Source organism: Rissa tridactyla, chromosome 5 (assembly GCF_028500815.1).
Source record: "Rissa tridactyla isolate bRisTri1 chromosome 5, bRisTri1.patW.cur.20221130, whole genome shotgun sequence".
In the NCBI taxonomy this organism is placed as follows: domain Eukaryota; kingdom Metazoa; phylum Chordata; class Aves; order Charadriiformes; family Laridae; genus Rissa; species Rissa tridactyla.
Genome location: NC_071470.1, coordinates 81,877,716 through 81,897,497, shown reverse-complemented (window position 1 = coordinate 81,897,497; position 19,782 = coordinate 81,877,716). Strand labels below are relative to the sequence as shown.

General features: G+C 45.3%; 1 protein-coding gene across 10 annotated transcripts in view; it reads right to left on the bottom strand.

The window, feature by feature from the left end:
- Positions 1–1,622: 1,622 nt before the first annotated feature.
- USO1 (USO1 vesicle transport factor) overlaps positions 1,623–19,782 on the bottom strand; it is a 32,854-nt gene continuing 14,694 nt past the window's right edge. For 5 of the 10 annotated variants that reach the window (XM_054202537.1, XM_054202539.1, XM_054202545.1 and 2 more), the window contains 18 exons: positions 19,123–19,243; positions 17,204–17,382; positions 16,280–16,420; positions 15,896–15,984; positions 14,994–15,148; positions 14,537–14,748; positions 13,681–13,701; positions 10,032–10,142; positions 9,245–9,363; positions 8,679–8,860; positions 8,001–8,122; positions 7,089–7,227; positions 6,391–6,554; positions 5,699–5,788; positions 4,843–4,929; positions 4,162–4,260; positions 3,474–3,689; positions 1,623–2,610 (listed from right to left, as the gene is read on the bottom strand). In XM_054202537.1, the coding sequence (XP_054058512.1) occupies positions 2,533–2,610; positions 3,474–3,689; positions 4,162–4,260; positions 4,843–4,929; positions 5,699–5,788; positions 6,391–6,554; positions 7,089–7,227; positions 8,001–8,122; positions 8,679–8,860; positions 9,245–9,363; positions 10,032–10,142; positions 13,681–13,701; positions 14,537–14,748; positions 14,994–15,148; positions 15,896–15,984; positions 16,280–16,420; positions 17,204–17,382; positions 19,123–19,243 (2,325 nt within the window). In that variant the 3' untranslated portion in view covers positions 1,623–2,532. The remainder of the gene's footprint in view (positions 2,611–3,473; positions 3,690–4,161; positions 4,261–4,842; positions 4,930–5,698; positions 5,789–6,390; positions 6,555–7,088; positions 7,228–8,000; positions 8,123–8,678; positions 8,861–9,244; positions 9,364–10,031; positions 10,143–13,680; positions 13,702–14,536; positions 14,749–14,993; positions 15,149–15,895; positions 15,985–16,279; positions 16,421–17,203; positions 17,383–19,122; positions 19,244–19,782) is intronic. The other 5 variants (XM_054202538.1, XM_054202540.1, XM_054202541.1 and 2 more) reach the window with 3 other exon arrangements.

Sequence of the window (19,782 nt, the reverse complement as noted above, 5' to 3'; positions counted from 1 at the left end):
CTCCTGAACTTCCTACCCCACCTAGTTATCTCTTCCTTCATTTTTTTGCAATTTCAAACATTTTGAAGTTGCATCCAAAAGGAAGAACTTCTCAAGCATAACACTGCAGAGAACGGCAACAGAAAAATGTTGCAGCATACCATCTTTCAGGAGTGGCACTGGTGTCCAGGTAGGGTTGCCAGATGAAGAGCTCCTGATCAAGATCAGGCCAAACCATCAATCACATGCCTTGTGCTTTCCCAATCTCAGTCTGTGTTTGTGCGTATTTTTCAGGCGATTCCATCTCATCAGCATAAGGAAAAGGTTCGTTCATTTTCCGTGTCTTCTGTTCTCTATTCCCCTTCCCTCCGCTCTAGAGCGGCACGTTTGCCTCCTGGGGCGTGATTGCATACTGAAGGACAACTTACAGAAATATCTGTTTATTTCTGCCCACAGCATTTTTAGAGACCTCGCAGAAAGGCACCCAGAAGACAATAAAGTAAAACCATCTGGGGCAATGCGAAAGCTGCGTAGAACAGACCAAGAGCCTGCAAGGTCACAGGTGACCTAGCGGGACAGGGAGCAGATGGCCCTGCTGGTCCAGCTCTACAGGCCACCTCAGCTTTCCATGCTCTCCATATACAACAAAGCCACAAGGCTTCCTAACACCACTCCCTCTCCATTGCAACCTTCGATCTCTGCTGAAGGATCCAACACTTCCCAAGAAAAGCACTGCTTCTTGGGACAGCTGACAGCGACAGGGGAAGAGGTTCAAGCAGATACAAATAAGTAGGTCTGTCTTGTCTAAGCAGGGTAGAACAAACTGCCACAACTGCCTGCGGTGGTACTGCTGACAGCAGCAAACGCAGTGCCAGGGCTAACAGGACACCCAGGTACTGAAGCTGTCACCTCTGTCAGGGTTTGTGAAAAAAGGCATTTTTCAAACTGACTTCCCGAGACATGCAGAAAGGAGCTCCGTGGCTTCAGGTGGTAACACTGGTGACTGCATCACGCAGTGTAAGTGTCAAGTCCATAAAAAGCACACGTGCCTTCCCTTGGCACTCTTGTATTCAAGTGCCATTCATAGCAGGACACGGGCAGAGTTATACGCCCGGCCACCCCAATTGGACCCCTGCTTGCTTCAAAGCACCGCTCGGTGACCTCCAGGAGCCAGCAAGGTAGGCTCTAGCTCAGAGCGAACACCTCACTGCACTTCTTATCGACACCATTTCTGTAAGAGACATTGAAAGTAGTATATAAAACGCATTGCCTGAAGTCAAGGGTGGAGTGCAAGAGCGGAGCGTATTTAAACTACTCCGTCTAACAGTTTCACATTGAACACAGACTGAATGCATGAGGTGACTTTGAAAAAGTCTTTGGTTGCTAGTCTTCCTAAAGTTGTCATATGATTAAGGAATGATTTTATTTTTTAGAAAAGCTCTAAGGAAGTTAAGCTCAATGACTGAGTTTGTTGAAAAATGCAAAAGCTGAACCAGCATCTCTTGGTACACATGCAGTGACAGCCCCGGTAGAGGGTTTATTGATACTTTCCTCTGCCACCTTAGACTGGTTCTAGACAATTTTACACGTGTACTAAAATCTATTTTATTAAAGCAGGACAAGAGAAATAAATGAATGAGGACTAAGAGGAAATACCTATTTTTATTACCAAACAATGAAATTGATGCATTTAACTGTATTCATTTTTTTCTTGTCAAATTTTATCTTTTATTCACTCATCGAGAGCTAATAAGTTATATAAATCATAGTAGTTCTCATTTCGTTACTGAAGTAGTCAAGAAGATTTTTACTTATGTTTACGGTGACTCAGCAGCACATTAAATCTTTAGGAAGAGTGTATTGGTCTTCATCTTTCCACAAAGATTCTTCGTAAAAACGCTCCCTTTCTTGCTCAGGTTTCCATGAAACCTCTTCCACGTTATTCGCGTAGCATTGGGGTTCCTGGGCAGATTCCGAATGCAGCCGTTTCAGGTGTGAAGGCACTCAAGGCTGTGCAGGTCCATCCGCACCCCGACACCCAGCCCAGGAGGCCGGCCAAGTGGCCGCCGCGCACCGCAGCCACCCCAACCCTTCCACCTCGCCGCTGCTCTTTAAGGAAGCCACAAATTACATTGAAGCTCGGTGCTGAAGGCAGGGGCAATGATTCCATTTGACAGGTGCTAAACCAAATACTTCTGTATTTAATTATGTTAAAAGATCGAGAAGGTTAAAACCATAAGCAAATGCACAGAACTTCTGTCAATGACAATGAACTGAGGCAGCAACATTGTCATCTCCATGCTTTAAACAGTGTCTAAAGCAACTTCTAAACACGTACAATTTGGGATACTCATGTAGAACTTAAACAGTGATTTTGTTTGCTTTACCTAGTACGAAGGGTTTTCAAACACTTCAGTAACTTATAACTAGTCCCACGGTTGCTGTTTTCCCATCTGCTTCTCATAAGCAGATGTTTTGCTTTGTATACCAATAATAGATTTTTTCCCCCAATAACAATGCAATCTAGTTTTCATGGTAACACACAAAAGCATTCTAGTCTTGCTCCTCTTCATCCCCATCCTCATCTTCATCCCCTTGATCTCCAGATTCAATATCGTCTTCATCTTCAACCTGAAATGAAGAAACATCTGTCGTGAGCAGTAGCATCCCTTACTCTGATCCAACCTTTTCCAGGCAAGACAAATGCTGTGGGAGCGACACTAAGCTTAAAGCTAACCTAAAATTATCAAGCTGTACACTTAGCTCTTAATAAAGGCAACCATCATCTTGTCATGTCACGTTATTTAACTTGGCTGCTAAGGATGGCTGACCCTGGGAACAGCAGCCTCCGTCCAGCACCATCCGTTCTGCCCCGTACTTCCCAGTAAGGGACTCCACACATGCTTTGCCATACAGCTGGTGAAATAAAACCCGCTGTCTTCACCAGACGGGCTGAGGAGAAAAACCCAACTGTCCAGAGCCTTGCAATGCCACAAGTGAAGCTGCTAGTGTCTTCTAGGGTACTTTCTCCCTATTTAAGTCATTTACAAGTCAGACTGAAAGATTCCTTGGCTATACTTAGAGGATTTTCAGTACAAATGATGCCTCCACCCACTGCAGACTTTTTGGAACCACCCCATAGGATTACAACACAGCCATCGTCTGCTTTCTAGCTGGCAGCCAGGATAAGCTGCAGCAAGGCCAGGCACACTGTCGGGTATCATTCCAGACGTACGTATGACAAGCAGTTCTCCTCGCAGGAGTCTGGCGGGTACCTCTCAACATCCCTACGCTGAACACTTCTTTCAAGAGGCAGTTGTCATCTTCTACTGTTGGCTGCCAATATGAGTGCAGAAAGCAGCTCTGGCAGATCCAGCATCCCTCTGTTTACAGCGAGACGCCTCACCAGACTTACGGGATCAAGTACTGCTGTACCCAGACCGCTCAGGCCTGCCTCAGACCCGAGAACTCACTGGAGCCATTGTTTTGCTTACCGGTACACCGAGATCCTTCAATTTGATCTTCAGTGCTGATAGTTTCTGATCCTGGTCAGCCAGAAGCACCAGAAGATCATCCTGTTCTTTCTTTGATTCTGCAACTTCTTGCTGGAGTTTACTCTTCTCATCTCGCAAGATAGCAACCGTACTACTGGATGAATCCAGGTGCTGTTTTAGGGATTCTTTTTCCTCAGAAAGGGCTTTGACTTCACTCTGGCAACAAGAAAAACCCCACAGCAGGTTACACCGTAAGCACAGGAGCAGTAGAAGCCTTGTTTCCTACAAACACATTCCACGCACTACCGGTAACATCTCCGATGCCACGGAGCACCCTGCGGCCTTGCTCCCACACACTTCCTTACCCAAACTCCCCTTATTGCCAACCAGGAGCAAGGCAGCTAGAAGTCTTACCCGTGGCTACCTTCCTCCCAGCCCAACTGGATTGTCCGTGCCAGAGTAAAACTATTTCCTAGGCTGTCCTTATCAGCTCTTTGAAGGCAGACAAGGCCTGCATTTCCCAAGGGAAAAACAAAGGAGGGAGATATATCCAGCTTCCCTCAGGCAGCCTGAAACACTGAAGATGCTGAGGAAACAAACCACCTCCACCCAAAGCCTTTCCTATGGTCGAAGTCCTCCTGACGGCTGAGCATTCAGTGACTTGGTGTGGTGTTCATCCGCTACCAACCTTCAGCTCTTTTATTTCTTGCTGAAGCCGTCCCCCCAGTTCAGAGCTGTTCGGGGCTGTTGAACCGCTGTCTCCTAATGCAGGATCTGCACTCGTATTCTGTGGACAAGAAATTCAGTGTCGGAGCACTGAACGCCTGGCACACGAAGGCAGCAAGCTAAGACCTTACACAGTCACTGGCAGCATTTAAAAGGGTATTTTCTTCTCGCAGCATAGCCAAGGGGTGGTAGGTAGATACACGCTGCGCTGCAAGGCATCAGCAAACAGACCTGTGCTTCCTGGGGTCTCAGTAAACACCTACGCACGTGAGATTATTTCCTTTGATTAGGGTGCAAGCTTAAAACACTGATTAGTTGGTATTCATTTGTTTAAATACCAAGGTATTTTGTTAAAGTTTAAAAGCTTGTTAAAGGTGTTTGTTAAATACCATTGTTTAAATACCATTCGTTTGTTTAAAAATACCAAGGGCCTGTGGCCTCACAGAGCACTAACTTGACTGGAAGTCCCCTCCTTCCTCACGAAGGATTTGTCTAGGGATAAAACGCTGCCGAAATCACTTGGGGATGCGTATTCCTAAAACAAGCTTGGTTTAGGACAACAGCTACAGACAGCGTAAGCAGGAAAGTAAAGTCTTCAAGATGTAATCCCCCAAGAGAGAATAAGGAACTTTTTCACTGATACCGTTACTTGTAGCTTTTGATTCTCCAGCTGAAGCTTAGAGATTTCTGCAGACTGTAGTTGTACCTGAGTCCTGAGCATTTCTAATTCCTTTGGAAACAACGACAAAAACATACTTGAGTTAATTTGACAAAGCAAGGTTCACCTGAAATTCTTCTTAAGTCGAATGCTACCAGACTAACTGCTTCATACTAGCATACATGAGCGGAAGGCTGCGTGTGTCTCAACGAGAGCACAGCAACCATTTCTATACAAGACCAAACCAGTCACAAACACGTACCATTTTCCGCCCCGCTCTCAGGAACTCTTTTCTGTGGAATGGCCCAGCCAAGGTGCCTGTCCCAGCCCCGGTCCTGTCCATAAAGGCGTTTCACACCACCAGCATTCTCTACACGTGACCATTCTTAGTGCAGAAACCCAGTAGGACTTATCCATCCAGGCATTAGTAGTTCTCTAATCAGAGAAAGTCTGCTCGGTATTTTTTTGAGCAACAGCTACCTTGGATTACTGAATCTGCAGATATTAAACCACTTACTCTATGCCATACATCCAATATCTGTAAGCTTTCATATCAACATTTAAAGGTATGTTTTGCAACGGATAAACAGATTTTGCAAGTTTGAAGAATCAGCTGAAGTGTATTCTGCTGACTTGAGCCTGCTTAGCAGAAACAACCGGTTCATTTTTGGATGGATAATCTTGATGCTCCAAGAACGACTACCATCATCACATAACAGTACACCATTGGAAACACCAACGTGCTCAGTAATCAACGCCCCTCCTGAAGTTTGACAAAGCTCTCATCCCATCCCGAGCTACCACTGTTCACCACAGCTCCGCAGAAACAGCCCAGGTTCACCTTCTGTAGTTCATTATTGTGCTCCAAGCCACCAGATTTGCTGGTCTGTGAGGATTGCTCTGTTGTTCCCAGTTCCAACTGTGATGACTTCTGTAATGGCAAGAGGAAAATCAGCCATAGAAGCAGACAGACTAAACAGAGTCGTGTTGTCAGAACACAGAGTAAACCGTGTGCTTGCGCTATCAAAGTTCCCAGCAGAGAAGGTGCAAACAGGCTAAGAAATGCACATCATAAAGCTCTCCAATAAGAGAGAGCAGCTGGATGATCTCCTTTAAGGTGGATGCAAGTTCCAATTCAGAATTCACCAATTCCACTGCAGAAGACATGCACAGAATCAAAGCAGCACACCTCATCCTGCCTTTCACCACACAGGCCACCATAGATACGTCTTAGGCGTTACCCCAACTGTGCTCTGAGGAAACGCTTACCATTTTTTCCCACCCAAAACATACTAAAACCCACTGACGCTGCAGTCCAACAGGTCAGCTGCAACAAGTTACTCTGGGGAACACTGTGAAGCAGAAAAGACTCTGCTCAAGCCATGTCCCCCCGTGTTTCCTATCCTCAGCAAGCAATCGGTTACGATTGCCTGACTGCCATCACACTGAGGACTTACACAGCTGAAGGCAAATTACAGCTGATAACAGGGACTGGAAGCCGCATGAAGTTCTGGTGGGACAGTTAGTGCTTACCAATTTTTCAATTGCAGAATCCTTTTCCCTTAACTGCCCTTGCAGCAATTCATGCTTGTTTTTCCATTCTTCCAACTCCTCTTTCAGTTTGCTCACTTCTTCCACCTGAATGCCATTCATCTGAAACGTATCACTGTGGGAATTATGGTGCTGAGTGTCCTTTCCTAAAAGACAGAGTTTATAGCAAAGGTCACAAACACCAACATCCTTTTGAATTAAGCTTCAAGCACACCAATTACAGTATTTATTGCCCGTCCTCCTCTGGCCCCACAGGGCAATACAAGCCATTCTAACTGAAGAACCAAAGCAGAGTATTTAAGAATTCTCTATCGAAAGCTGAATAAAGAGCCCAAGCACAAAGCAAGAACAATTTATACCTTACTCTCATTTTCAGTCTGTCCTCTCAGTTCTCACTGCGCTTTATCCCATAAGTTTAAAGGCACTTAAAGCAAAACCCAGTATTTTTAGATAACAAAGCAAAATCTGACACTTAAACGATACTGCTTGCGATGCTCAACATCAACTTGAAAAAAAGAGTATTTTATATCTACGGGAAGTTTTGATATGCTGCAGGACATACAACAGCCTGCCTGAAGGGACAGAAGGCTGTCTGCTGGAGCTGTTCTGTGCCTTACCATAAATCACGTAAGATCTTTGCTCTAGCAAGATTATTATTTATTATTCTTTCTGAAACTTACCTAGCTGTACTTTAAGGAGATTATATTGGTCCTTATGCTGTTGGATCTGCGACACTTGCTGCGTAACCGTTGCTTGGAGCTGCTCATTTTGAGATGTTAAAGTGTTAACTCGTTGTTTTAATTCTTCAAGCTCCTGGTCCTGTGAGAGGGGGGAAAAAAAGGCACTTGAAGTAATAACACTTTCAAATACAATAGTGTCAGGAAGGCAAATAAAGACAGACAAACCTGAACTCCACCATGACACGCTTCTGGTTAGTGACAGTGTCAGCGCTACCTGTGGCAGATGAGCGGAAAAGCCTCACACAAGCTTAGACAGCTATTCCTAGGAAAAGTGTCCCTAAATTTCACATGTACTCCTATATTCTGTGTCCATTCCAGATGCCTGAACTAAAAACACCTGCTTCAGTTCCCCATTAGCTATTTAAGTTAATTAGCTTTGCTCCTCTACTTTTCGGTCTCAGCCGTGGCAACAAAACAAGTGAGCTACCATTGGAAAAATAAAATGGAGAGTCCAACCGCAGCAGGTACGCCCAAAATTCACTGAGCAACTGCATTTCTTCGTTCAGCCACATTCATCTGCCAGCTTTTCAGAGGTGAGAGCACAGAACCAACCATTACATCTGTTAGCCAAGGGCTGCAAGTTCTCCAGTTACTCACTTGAAAAAGAACACTTAGACACAGGACAGGAAAGCGCAGCTGTACCCCGGGAAAAGAATTAAACTTCACCAGTATTCTAAACACTGACGTTTCAGTTGAACAAGAACGTGGCGTTAAATGTTTTTAGAAGCATTCTTATATTGTTATATTTCTTGTTACTTGTTTTGGAACATCGGGTATCAAACTGCACCGCAGTGCCTCCGAAAGCCAGAGCAAACAGCTTCTGGAGACACAGGCAGAGCAACTCCCTCTTACCTGCTCTCTGATGACTTTCTTGTAGTGAGTCACAATGTTGTCATGCTGTTCCAGTGTCTTCTTGACCTCCTCCTCCTTTTTATCTTCCTCACTGGACTTGTAAATAGCTTTACTTATGACACCTGTCAAAAACATCTTCTGTCAACTAAAGCCCAGTTCACACATCTGTTTCGTCCTCAAAACGGTCTCACAGCCTCACTGTGTTAACATCATGGCATTAGAAACTCAACCCACACTTTAAAAAAAGCAATTGTCACAACAAGGTTTAAGAAAAGAGCCAACAGCCATCTTTTTATATACCTAGATCATGTACTTCCACGAATCAAGCTTCTATGACCATCATATGTGCTCAATACTTTAGTCCCTAGGTGAGCAGAGGTCCATACACCTCTTGGCCAGTGTGGTAACTCGCAGCGTGCATTAAGAATCTTTTCACCTAAAAATATGAAGTTATCCAGTTAGTACAAGCCCCTGTTGCGGACTTGTACTGGGAGTACCTTTACTAAATACTTCAACCGCAAGCTTGGGCATACAAACATGGCTATTACCGTAACATGGTTTTCAGAATACTCTGTTTTGGTATCATCACACCACTTTGAAGAGGGTTACGTTCAGCACATTTGGTACTTCAGTCATCGGTTCATCACAAAAACTAAAGAAATGAGCATAGCATCTCACCTTCCAATTCCTTCACAAGCTTGGTAAATTCATGATCAAACATCATGTGGTCTGGGCTAGAGAAACTAGGCTGTGGTTTCTGAGCAGCTCTGGAATAAAGTTCGTGTTTGCTAATGAAGCCCAGCTTCTCAATGAAGTTCTCCCTGCCAATCCTCTTCTCAATCAGCTGCTTCAGCTTCTCTCTGAAAGGAAGAGGAAAATCAATCCCAGTCCAACACTTGAAGAGCAATGAACCCATCCTTCCCTCCAGGTGGTTTTTGCAGTTACAGCTCTGGTTATCCACCTCAAGTCTTAACCCCACTAGAAGCTTTGCACTGAAGATGCAATTTCTCAGTTGCCACTGCCATCTGTCCCCAGCCCAGGCACACACAGCGTGGGAGAACCTAGGCAAAACAGCCCGCTGCTTCGCCTAGCTAGAGGTGGGTCCGTTGTTCTTGCATCCCATAAGAAACACGCACAGAAAACATTCAACCAAGTATTCTCGACTGCAGCGCCTCAGTTGAAAGCGCCTCTTATACCACCAGGAGCCTTTCCCTCCAGCCCTCTTATTTCTCCATCATACTTACTTCCTGTAATTTTCAAGGGAATTGTCATTGTAGTAGATGGAAATGCCAAGCAAAAGCGCACACAGGCCTTGGACGAGCTGCTCCTCTTCTCCAAGGTTTTCAGCTATCTGCCCTGTGAGCTACGGCTCTTGTTAAGGATGTTTGAGATATTTTGTAAGCACAATACATGTAATATACTTTTCCCCGTATAAATTCCCAGTTAAAAATATTTTCACACGTAAAGCCAAGCTTGATTAGGAAGTAGGCAAAATAGCTGATGAAACCCTCACAAAGCTAGCTTTTACTTTGAAGGATTTGGCTAATTAGTGGTTTCACTGACATTTCTTTTCTCAGTAACTGTCCGCTCAACCAAAGAGACTGAGTTGTTCCAACACAGACTTTCAGTTTAGGTAAGGTGACAGTTCAGCCTTATGTACTTTAGTCAGATTTTTTTCCTGAAAAGCAAGCATAGAAATAAGCTTCAACACGAGTAGGAAGCGTTCTTCGTACCTCTTGGGTATAAGCATAAGTCACACTAAAAAATATCCACGGGCTTGTGGCAATAGGAACACGCTTTGCTGGCAGAGCGATGCGGCTTTCCGCTGCGCTGGAATTTACACCCGCGTCTTACAGACAGGTCAGCACACACAGAGCACTGTCAGCTGGTTCTGTCTCTCACCCCAAGGCATTCCCTTTCATGTCATGGGGTATCCTGCAAACTGGTCTGGATTAAACATCTAACTTGAACACGAATAATCCAAGTAATTTCCAGGCAAACCGTTCCACTCCGCCAGCAGGCCAAGGATACAAAAGGTATATTGGCTGGGTTGTGAAGGAAGTGGGTGACAGCAATGGAGCAGTTGCTCAGCCAAGTGCAAAGCAACATCAGGAGCCCAACCCGCGTCTGTACTTTGCTGCCCTGAAAAGAAGGAAACCCCGCATCGTTACCTTTCCAGGCTGGAGGACAAGCACACCGACAAAAGCTGTGCCGACTCGCAACTCGCCCGCTGGCACCTCATCATTTTCAAAACAAGTCACGTCCTTCAAAATACCCATTTGTTAGTTATACTGAACAGAGCTTTAGTGCTTTAATGAATCAAGTATTAAACCATTCCTATTTAACCGTTTTCAGAGCAAAACCAACAAGCAACGCAGATGTGAAATATGGCTTAATGCAAATTAGCACCGATATAACTTCATAACAAATTAGTTCTGCATTTATAATTAATACCAGGGTAACAGGAAGGAACACACATACAACCCCTGTAAAGAAGGAACAAGGCGTAAATTCAGGTAATGATTCCCTGTCAGAAGAGATGCATCAACAAGACTTCCCCTGCTGACTAAAAATTGCCATGCGTTGCTAATATTACTTTCTAAGTCAAGAAAGATAATATCGGAGTGGCTTTTGGTTCAGACAATAGGCACGTTAAGCCAGAACGAGCAATGCTAACTATTTGTTTCCGTTAACTAGGGAAAATCAGTTTTCATCTGCAAATCGAATGCCTTCTCCATTCTGTCCCCCTTGTCTTTGCTGCAGATACTGTGGGCACAGCAGCGTTGCGACAGGCAGACAGACAGACATCTCTTCGAACCGCCAACAATCAGAAGGCAAAACGCTCCCCGCATGGAAAATGAAACTTCGCACAAGCACCTAATAAATTAGGCAAAGAAACTGGAAGCTATAGGCAAGTCTCTAAGGCAAGATGAGGCATATAGACCACTGGGATATCTTCACAAGGGGTCAAAAAAAATACACTGGAACAAACCATTCCAAGAATCGAGACAGTGGCAAGAGAGAGCAGTATTCATCAACAACAAGGGAAGAGTCTGTGCTTGAGAGTTATCTGCACTTGTGACACTGCACTTCCATCCTTGCCTCCGATAACCCCTGTGCTGTCGAGCTGAAGGCGGTGTTATTATTAACTGTAGCTAAGCATTAAAAAAGCCCCGCAAGGTCTTTGAATGAGCCAGTTCCAGTTTGCCCATCGAAACAGCCAGCGAGGAGCAGTCTGTCAAGGAGCTCTTCTGTAGCAGGCTCTCGGCTCCCCGAGCACCACTGCGGACCACAAGACAGTCAGGAACTGCATCTAGCAACGCGGGAAGAAAATACCAAGCTCTGAAGAGAAGGCCTTCAAGGACTGCCTTCTGAGGTGCTGTGATTTGCTGCAGTCTATCACCAACGCCGAGATGAAACCAACTCCTTAAAGGAGGAAAACACAGATTACCGATATCGAGACTGTGGCAGCCATCCCTAATGCTACACAGGTAGAAAAGGGAGCATCTGGTCCTTCTTCATCGTTATCATCGTCATTTCTTCCAAAGACCCAAGTGAAGTGTTGGAACAGCAGAGAACACAGCTGTCACCACCAGCTGCACAGCAGCTACCCGTTGTGTGTCACAGTGAGTACTACATGTCCTGCTACCAGTCTCTGCTCAGCCTTTGCTATGGGTTTTGTGCAGCTTTGTCGTGACCCTGTCGTGCTCTTGTATTAACACGCAGGTTATCTTCCATGCTGCTACGCTTCTAGCTGAACGCCACAACTGGTTTCCACTCACCTAGACCTCACCGCGAGTTGCTTCGTCCCCACCAAACCCTAGTCTCCTCTTGCCCTCCCCTTTCCTCTGGACCAGCTCATTTAGCTTTCCCCGTCACCACTGCGCATCTCCCCTGCCCACCTTATACTTGGTAATTAGTTACTGATTTGTATGCAACACATTTTCGATCTCTGCTCACAAGGTGACATTTAATTCCAAGACAGGCTAATGCCAAGACATGTTTAAGAGATATTCACCACCACGTAGCAGGTTTACTTTTTATTACCAACTAGGTAAGCCAAGAACTCCATTCACACTGCATGTTTCGGCTGAAGCATGAGTTGAGACACAAGGTGACAAATCACAGGTCTTACAAGCTCATACAGACAATCCTCTGCCGCACCACATTGGTGTAATGAACTACAAGGGAACTGTCTCGTCAAGCAGTTTGGCTGAAGAACCTGCTGCCCACACAGGCCCCTCTTGCTATGCTGAAGCCTCTAGACAGGGGACGTGCTTCCTCACCGCCATCTCCCGCAACTACAGGGTCACTTAGGTTGAAAGGGATCCTGGACATCACATAGGCTGTACACTGCTTTAGCACAAGAGCGCTGTAGAAGCACCAATTCTGCCCAAATCACTTCCATATTAGATGCATCGACAGCCTCACGACACTGCCAACTGTGTAACTTAACCTGCCCCAGAAACCCCTTGGCACAAAGACATCGGTCACGCCAACTTACTATTTGGCAAAAGATTGAGTCCCTTCTCCCCTAACTGCACTAAAAGAAATGCTTCAAACAAAACAAACAAGCAACACTAGAAACCCCTTCCCCTTCTCTTACATTTACAAATACTGGCTCTTTGCGTCCCAAGTTCATACACACAGGGGTAAGAATAACCCCTCTAACCGGCAGACTTGCCCTACAGCACGTTGCTACTAGAACACTCGGAGAAGCGTCACTGTTCTGTCAGAAACGTTAAGTTACTTTTGCTCGTGCGACCCGGCATTTACAGCACGCGTTATCTGCTGGAAGCAGACGCAAACCAAATTTTTCTCAAGCGCTACATGCTATTTTGAGGCCAAATTAATATGTTCTGCCTAGGGACTTCCGCACAGTCCGAAACGCCCTCTCTAAAAAAGAAACAGTGCACAGCAACCTCCGAGGCATACCGTGCTAACGCCTGCGGTGATAGATGGCAGCTCTCGGTGGCTGCTGCTCTACGGTTCAGGGCTGGCAACAATGCAGCCCCAGCCCTCGGGACAGCTGTGGTCCACGTGGTAAATAAAGCAGACAGTTCCACAGCAGCCAGAATTGTTTTTTCTGCCACTGATAACCAGCTTAACAGTGCTTTAAGTTACACAGCCGGCAAGTCAAACAACTCCCTTCAGGGGTCATTTGCTAGTAATGAGATCCCTGCTCCTCACAACCAGTAGCTCCAAGGTTAAAACCCTGCTGGTAAGTAGAACATATCAAGTGGCCGGAAGGCAGGTTAAACACAGTTTTTCTTTTAGCAGTCAGGAAATCAGCAGCATGTTCCCACTTCAGATCATACCAGCTGTTTGCTACAGGCCAGTCTGAGTAAACAGCATTTCCAAGAGTTTTCATTTTTCTTACAAGAAAGCGCATCTGTTGGGTGAACAGATGGTGAGCGAGTCCGCCCCACCGGAAAGAAAGCACCCGCGCTCCCCAAGATCTTTATCCCATAGTTTTGTGGAGCGCCCCCAGAGAACCCCCTGGAGACACAGAAAGAGCTCGTTATGCTAGGGAAAATCCCAAACCCAACGGCAACACAAAGCTGTAAGTGGAAACACGTCAAAAAGCAGTTAAAGAAAACCTCCCCAGCAAAACCCAAGACAAGAGGAAAAGGCCTGCTTTTGGCAAGGAAATGCCGAAGCTGTGCCAAAAAATACATACCCGTCTGTCGATCTTATCACCCTGCAAGTTACACACATATTACTTGAGAACCTTGAAGTGGAACACATTTCAGACACATCCCCCCAAAGTCTGAGTCCCTTGTATCATTTAAGGCTAAAGAGCCACAGGCAGTTTTACCGACTCAAATCTACCCTAGACAAAAGTGCTGGGAAAAGGATAATAAGGAATATCGGCTATTTTCAGGTAAAGCAGATCTTAAAAAGTTCAAAATTCCAGCATTCTGCCATTATTCTCAAGTGCAGGAAAGTCTAACTGCTGCCAGAGTTATTGCGCCTTATTATTACAACCATTTGGGGAAAGGGTTTGTGTAACGGAAGGGAACGGCACCAGGGAGCGTGGGCTGGGAGGGGAAGTTCACTCGCTTGGCAATTGCAAAGCCAGGTGTATAAGAAGTTGAACAAGTTCAAAACAGCTTTTAGCTTTGAATCGCAAACCGAACAGCAATCGGCGCATGAGAGCCTGGTCATTTTGAGATGCTCCAGGTTAGCAGTTACAGGTTAAATACTAACCAGGCACCACTTCAACACCAAAAGGTGACTGGGGATCCTGCCAGTTTGCCTTGTCTTTTCCAAGTTTAAGCTCTGGATGCTTTAGGACCTTCTGCCTACTCCGCGTAGGCAACATCAAGCAGCAATTGCTGATGAAAAGGCAATATTCGCTGCTTTTCTTTTCCCCCCGAGGCAGACAGCGCTTTAAGCAAAGCTTAAAAACAGCCTGCAAAAGAGCGAGAATCCTCCTCCTCCTTAAGCCAGCCCTCCTGCCTTCCTGCCGGGCGGCTGCGCGGGAACAGCGCTCTCCCTGGCTACCCGGGGGTTCACCCGAAGTCGGGGCGTACCTGCGAGAGGATGTTGGTGCACTGCTGCAGCAGCGACACCGGCGGGTTGCCGATGCTCGTCGCCAGCTGGACTCGCAGGAGCTGTTCTTTGAGAGTGGCGTTTTCCTGCAGCGCGTGGGCCAGGGCCACCGCCGCGCACCAGTTAGAGAGAGAGTCCGTGGAAAAGAGGCCCCCGCAGAGCAGCTGGCCAGCCGAGACGGAGTTACCTGTAGCTACCACAGCGGCCGAGAGGTACAAGGGAGATTAAAACAAGCCAGAACACCAGCAAAATTAAGACATCAACCTATCCGAAAATCAGAAAAATTATAGTGAAGTTTTAAAAGAAATCATAGGCCAAACCATCTCATCTGGATCAGAAACTTAATTGCAAGTAACTAACTTTGCAAAAGACATCAGTGGATGCCGTAAACGTTTGTGCAAGTTCACAACTCACTGCAGAGACGTTAGCTTTGCGTACCGTCAATGGTAGATGGCAGAAGCGTTGAAACGATTTCTCCTTGTCCTTTTTGGTTTTTGTATAAAAAGCACTGGAAGCAGTAGAGAACAGCACATCGCAGCACAAAAGGCTGCCTTTCGTTTACCATGGACATCAGAAGTACTACAATCGCAGGCCTGTTTGGAAAGAGAAAAACCGTTGGCACAAAGTTGCGAATGAAGACAACCGCAGACACAGAATTCGCGTCTTCCCCAGGTAAGGAAAGAGGCTTTTGCCTACTTCATTTATTACCATTTCAAACATTCGAGTAAACCCTCTGATTTTAATAGCGGTTAGTTAACACACAAGCCAGCAGATTCATTACACGTGACTGCAATGAGCTAGTGTTCCTCTGCAACGTTCTCATCTCCCGCCGCATCCCCTGCTGCTCCCTGCGAGCTTCGCTGATGCTGTGGAAGATGCCTCATAAGGCCACTAACAACTCGTAACACCGAACGCTTTTTTTCCTCCCCTCACATTCAAACACTGGGAGTAAGGTTTCCTTGAACTAACACTTGTGGGTCCCCAGTCTGAGATATCAATTACCTGCCTATTTTCCTAGCCTCTCCGTCCTCGCGGAGGCCATTCTCTGACTGACAGCAGCAGCTTTTCCCAACCTAAGCATTTTTCAACTACTGCTCATTCACTTTTTCAGACACCATGTAACAAAAAAAAAAAAAAAAATCTGTTCTAGGCCTCATCTCTATGGAAACACAACTGACACTTTCACGCTCTAATACACCCAACTGGAACCTGAAGCGGTTGCTCTGTATCCTAATTTCGTAATTCCAAACTCTGAATGTAAACGAACCTCTGGATTAGATTGCTGCTGCCCATACCAATACATCATTACCTAACACAGTTAAACACTTTTCTTCCTCTACCTTGGTGGATTAGAAGGTGCATTTACAGAGGCAAAGTAGTCTTGATTCATCTGGCATCCTCGAATGACCTCTGATACAGTGTTGATGGTCTACAGAAAGGGCAGAGAAAAACATTAAATGGATAGTCACATGCGAGCCGTAATCTACTACCTAGATCACTCAAAATTATTCAAGAACACTTTCTGGTTGCAGAATATAATGTAAAAGACTATCTTACGCTTACACTGCCCACACAGGAAGCTGACATCTCTGGCATATGAAATTACTTTCTTTGCAAATATTACAATTCCAGTTTGTCTCTGCAGCAACCGATTACATCCCTGTAGCCTCCTGCTTTCACCCATTCGGTTGCCCCCATCCCTCCATCTGTTTGCTCCCTCTTACTTCTGTCAGGATATCAGCGGGAACTCCAGTTGCCATCAGGATTGTGCAGAGCTGCTGTAACAACCCACAGTGAAACATCGCCTTCTGGCAGCTGCTGGTAGCACCAGGAGGGTTTGTGGGAGACACCAGTACCCGCACAAGCTAGGGGAAAAAAAGCAAGTTTCTACGTGAAGAGAGCCCAAAGCCTTCTGAAGTGAAGCACCAAACAAATTTACCCATTTGAAGTTTGGCCGTGAAATAGAACTGCTCCTAAAAATGGGTATAATGGCAAACTACAATTAAACAGCAGGTTCATCTCATTACTACGTACGGCCATTTAATTTTGAGTTCAGTGAAACCCTCTAAAACCTTCAAATACCTGACTCCATTGCAGATGTTCCAACTAAGTGACGAGAAATCAAGCTGCAACTATTCTATTATTTGGCTCGTCATTTGCCACAACTACATTTCAGGAACTGACAAACTACCTTCACCATTGACATTCAGCTTCCACACAAAGTGCCGCAGAACAGGAAAAACTCGTGTCACTTTTTGGAGGTGTGAGCAGAAGGGAAGATGCCCAACAATCAATAATTATGAACCCAGAGCGGAGGCCGCTACTGGAACTCGGTCAATGCCCCATAACCATACATCAGTTCATACAGGAGGATTCTCTATACAGAACACCCCAAATTATGTATTTAACTCAAATCGCTGTTACATTTGAAGTTAGGTAAAATCAAGCTACACGACATTCCAGCCATTACAAATTCACAATTTGGCAACAGTATTTGTGCTGAAAGCAGTACATCCCATCCATGTCGGTAGCTAATTCTGAACTGAAGACAACGCGTGGATTTCGCAGTTAACTGTTACACTTATTCATTGCGAGGGAGCTGAAAAAGCGTCGGCATCAGTACTTCGGAGTTAGAGGAAGTGTTTTACCTGCAGCATTAGGTGAAGATTAGTTACTTTCTGCGCAGACCACCCACAGTTGTCGTCTCCAACTTCAAACCAAGGCTTCATACGCTGAATGTATGAACCTTCTTTGAAGAAATTCTGATTGGAATTATTATTCTTCAACAAGTTTTGCAATAGGAGGAGACAATCTTCCACTACTATTCCTGGTGAGACAAAAAACCAAAAGATTAATCAAAAGATAACACATGCAAAACTAAGTAGCTTCTCCATGCACTAAGTATGTTCTAGATGGAACAGAGCACACGCTTACGAACTCTTCATTCTTAACAAACATTAGATTTGGATCAAGAACTGTGAAGCTCATGCATGAAAAAACAATCAAATGTCACTCTAAATAAAATACATCAATGTTGATCCAGGGTATTTCCGAGGAAACTATAATTGTGTTTCTTCCACAAGTCTGAGGCAAAAATGTTATTTCCAAAGAATATAGAGTTTGTATGAGTTAATTGGGTAGGAATGGGAAGAGCTTCAAACAAAGCCTCACAACCACTTTGGGTCTGGAAGTATACCTGCTTCAGAGTCCAAGCACACCACTGTCTCTTTGTACTGTAAGCACTAAGATGAAGTTCCTCTTGAACCGCATCGTGATTCAAATGCAGCAATTAATTAATACCGCATTATACATTCATTCTCTTTAATCACTGGCTACGTCTTCAACTCAACTCAACGCCACTTTTTGGGTTATTTTGATGGAAAAGCAATTCTTAGAAATAGCCCTTACCATAAGCTAATTCAAACTCCACTCCTGGGAGTTGCAACAGTTCGGTTTGGGGTTTTTTAACCCTCAGGTTTTATCTGTCCTGAAAAAGCCGTAGAGATGCTAAGGTACTCTGTGAGAAGAAAATCCTCAGACAACTCTGTCCAGAAGGCAAGAGGAATAAAGGCAGCCTGGCTCTGGTACTGCTGGGATGCCTCCGAACCTGGACTCGACAGGAAGGAATAAGACATACTCCGTGCGCTTCTGCAAACACGCAGGCAGTGCCCGACTTGGGAGCGGGAGAACAGGGAGCGCCCAGCTGGCACAGTCCCCTTCCCACTCCTGCTGCCGACAGGGGCAATGGACACGTGGGAGGCGGGAAGCAGAGAACTCTCAGCACTTAGGAATTTACATACTAAGTCTCCTAAAATTATTAGCTGCCTAAAAATAGCACCTTGGAATCAACGGTTTGCTTAATCCTTCCATGCCAACATACGTGGAATAGTTCAGCTGGCAGAGAAGCATTTACTGCTCCTGCAGCCCACAAAAAGGTCACAGAACAGCAACCTCTCTTGTTACTGAAATAGATCCTGTAGCAAACTACGACTGGTGGTAAACTCATAATGTGTTGCTGATTAAAAAGAAAAAGTACCGAAGTGCCGCATCATTTTTGCTCATTTTTTTTTATCCTTTCCCATGCCCCCAACAGATAAATGAATTGGCAAGCTGACCAGAAAACTGAAGTTATTCGCAAGGCTGAAGAAAGTCAGCAAGCTGTAACTTCCAGCCGCCCCAAGCATCCAAGGATCTTGCAGGAGGAATGCAGATAAGCTTAACTCGGTAAGTGACAAACGCAGCGCACGTGTATCTGGCACTGCCATTCCAAGTGCATACATTCACAGACCTAAGCCAAGCAGGAACACACAAACTCATGCCCACGTGCTCAAGAGAAATTAAGTCATGTTTTAACCAAGTACCTCAAGACTAGTTTTCAAAAGATGCTGAAACCCTGCCTACTTGCTCGATTTCTTTTTGCTTTTTTTGTTACGACCAGGCTATATGTTTTGATCCTTCTACCCCCTGACTAGCTCCGGTTCCAGACTAACCACAGCCTGTAAGCACAGTCACCTAATAGTCTCTGCAGAAGCACAAGACTATGATTAAACCTTAGACTTTTCTGTACCTCCATCGCTGTTTCCTTCTTCTGTTATGATATCCAGAAGTCTCTCAAAGGCATTTTCGAAGGCAACGATCTTCTGTATGGCTGCGTTACTTCTTGTCAATTGCTGTAACAACAAGACTCCCTTGACAGGTGGGGAAGAAAAAAAAAGTAAACTTAGTTTTACTAGAACTGCATTGCTTTTCACAAGTCACAGCTCTTAAAGGTACCAAATCAGCAGCATAACTCTTGGCCAGAACCTCAGGACAGAACTGAGTGCCCCGCAACTCGGCACATCTACGGAAACCCCCACAGACACCACGCAGTGTTCCCCTGGTGCCTCCCTGCACTTCAAAATAGAGACACAGCACTGTTAAAAAGGACATTAGGTGGCTATAGAGAAGAAAGAGGGAACCTGTAGAGTGCCCTTTGGTAGTCGGCAATTAGAGCACTTCCACATCTGATGAGCGAAGACGAAGAACCCAAGTGAACCTGACAGAAGGCCAAGAGAAAGATCAGCTAAGCTTCTAGGAAAACCCTACACAAGGGTCAACGTTTGCATTAAATACATAGTAACAGCTTGACTTTGTGATGTGAATTTTGGCAAGGCATCCAAAAGCCACCCAACTCACCCGAGGAATGAAACATTCCCTATTAGCTACCACAATGATTTCTCCAGGCGCA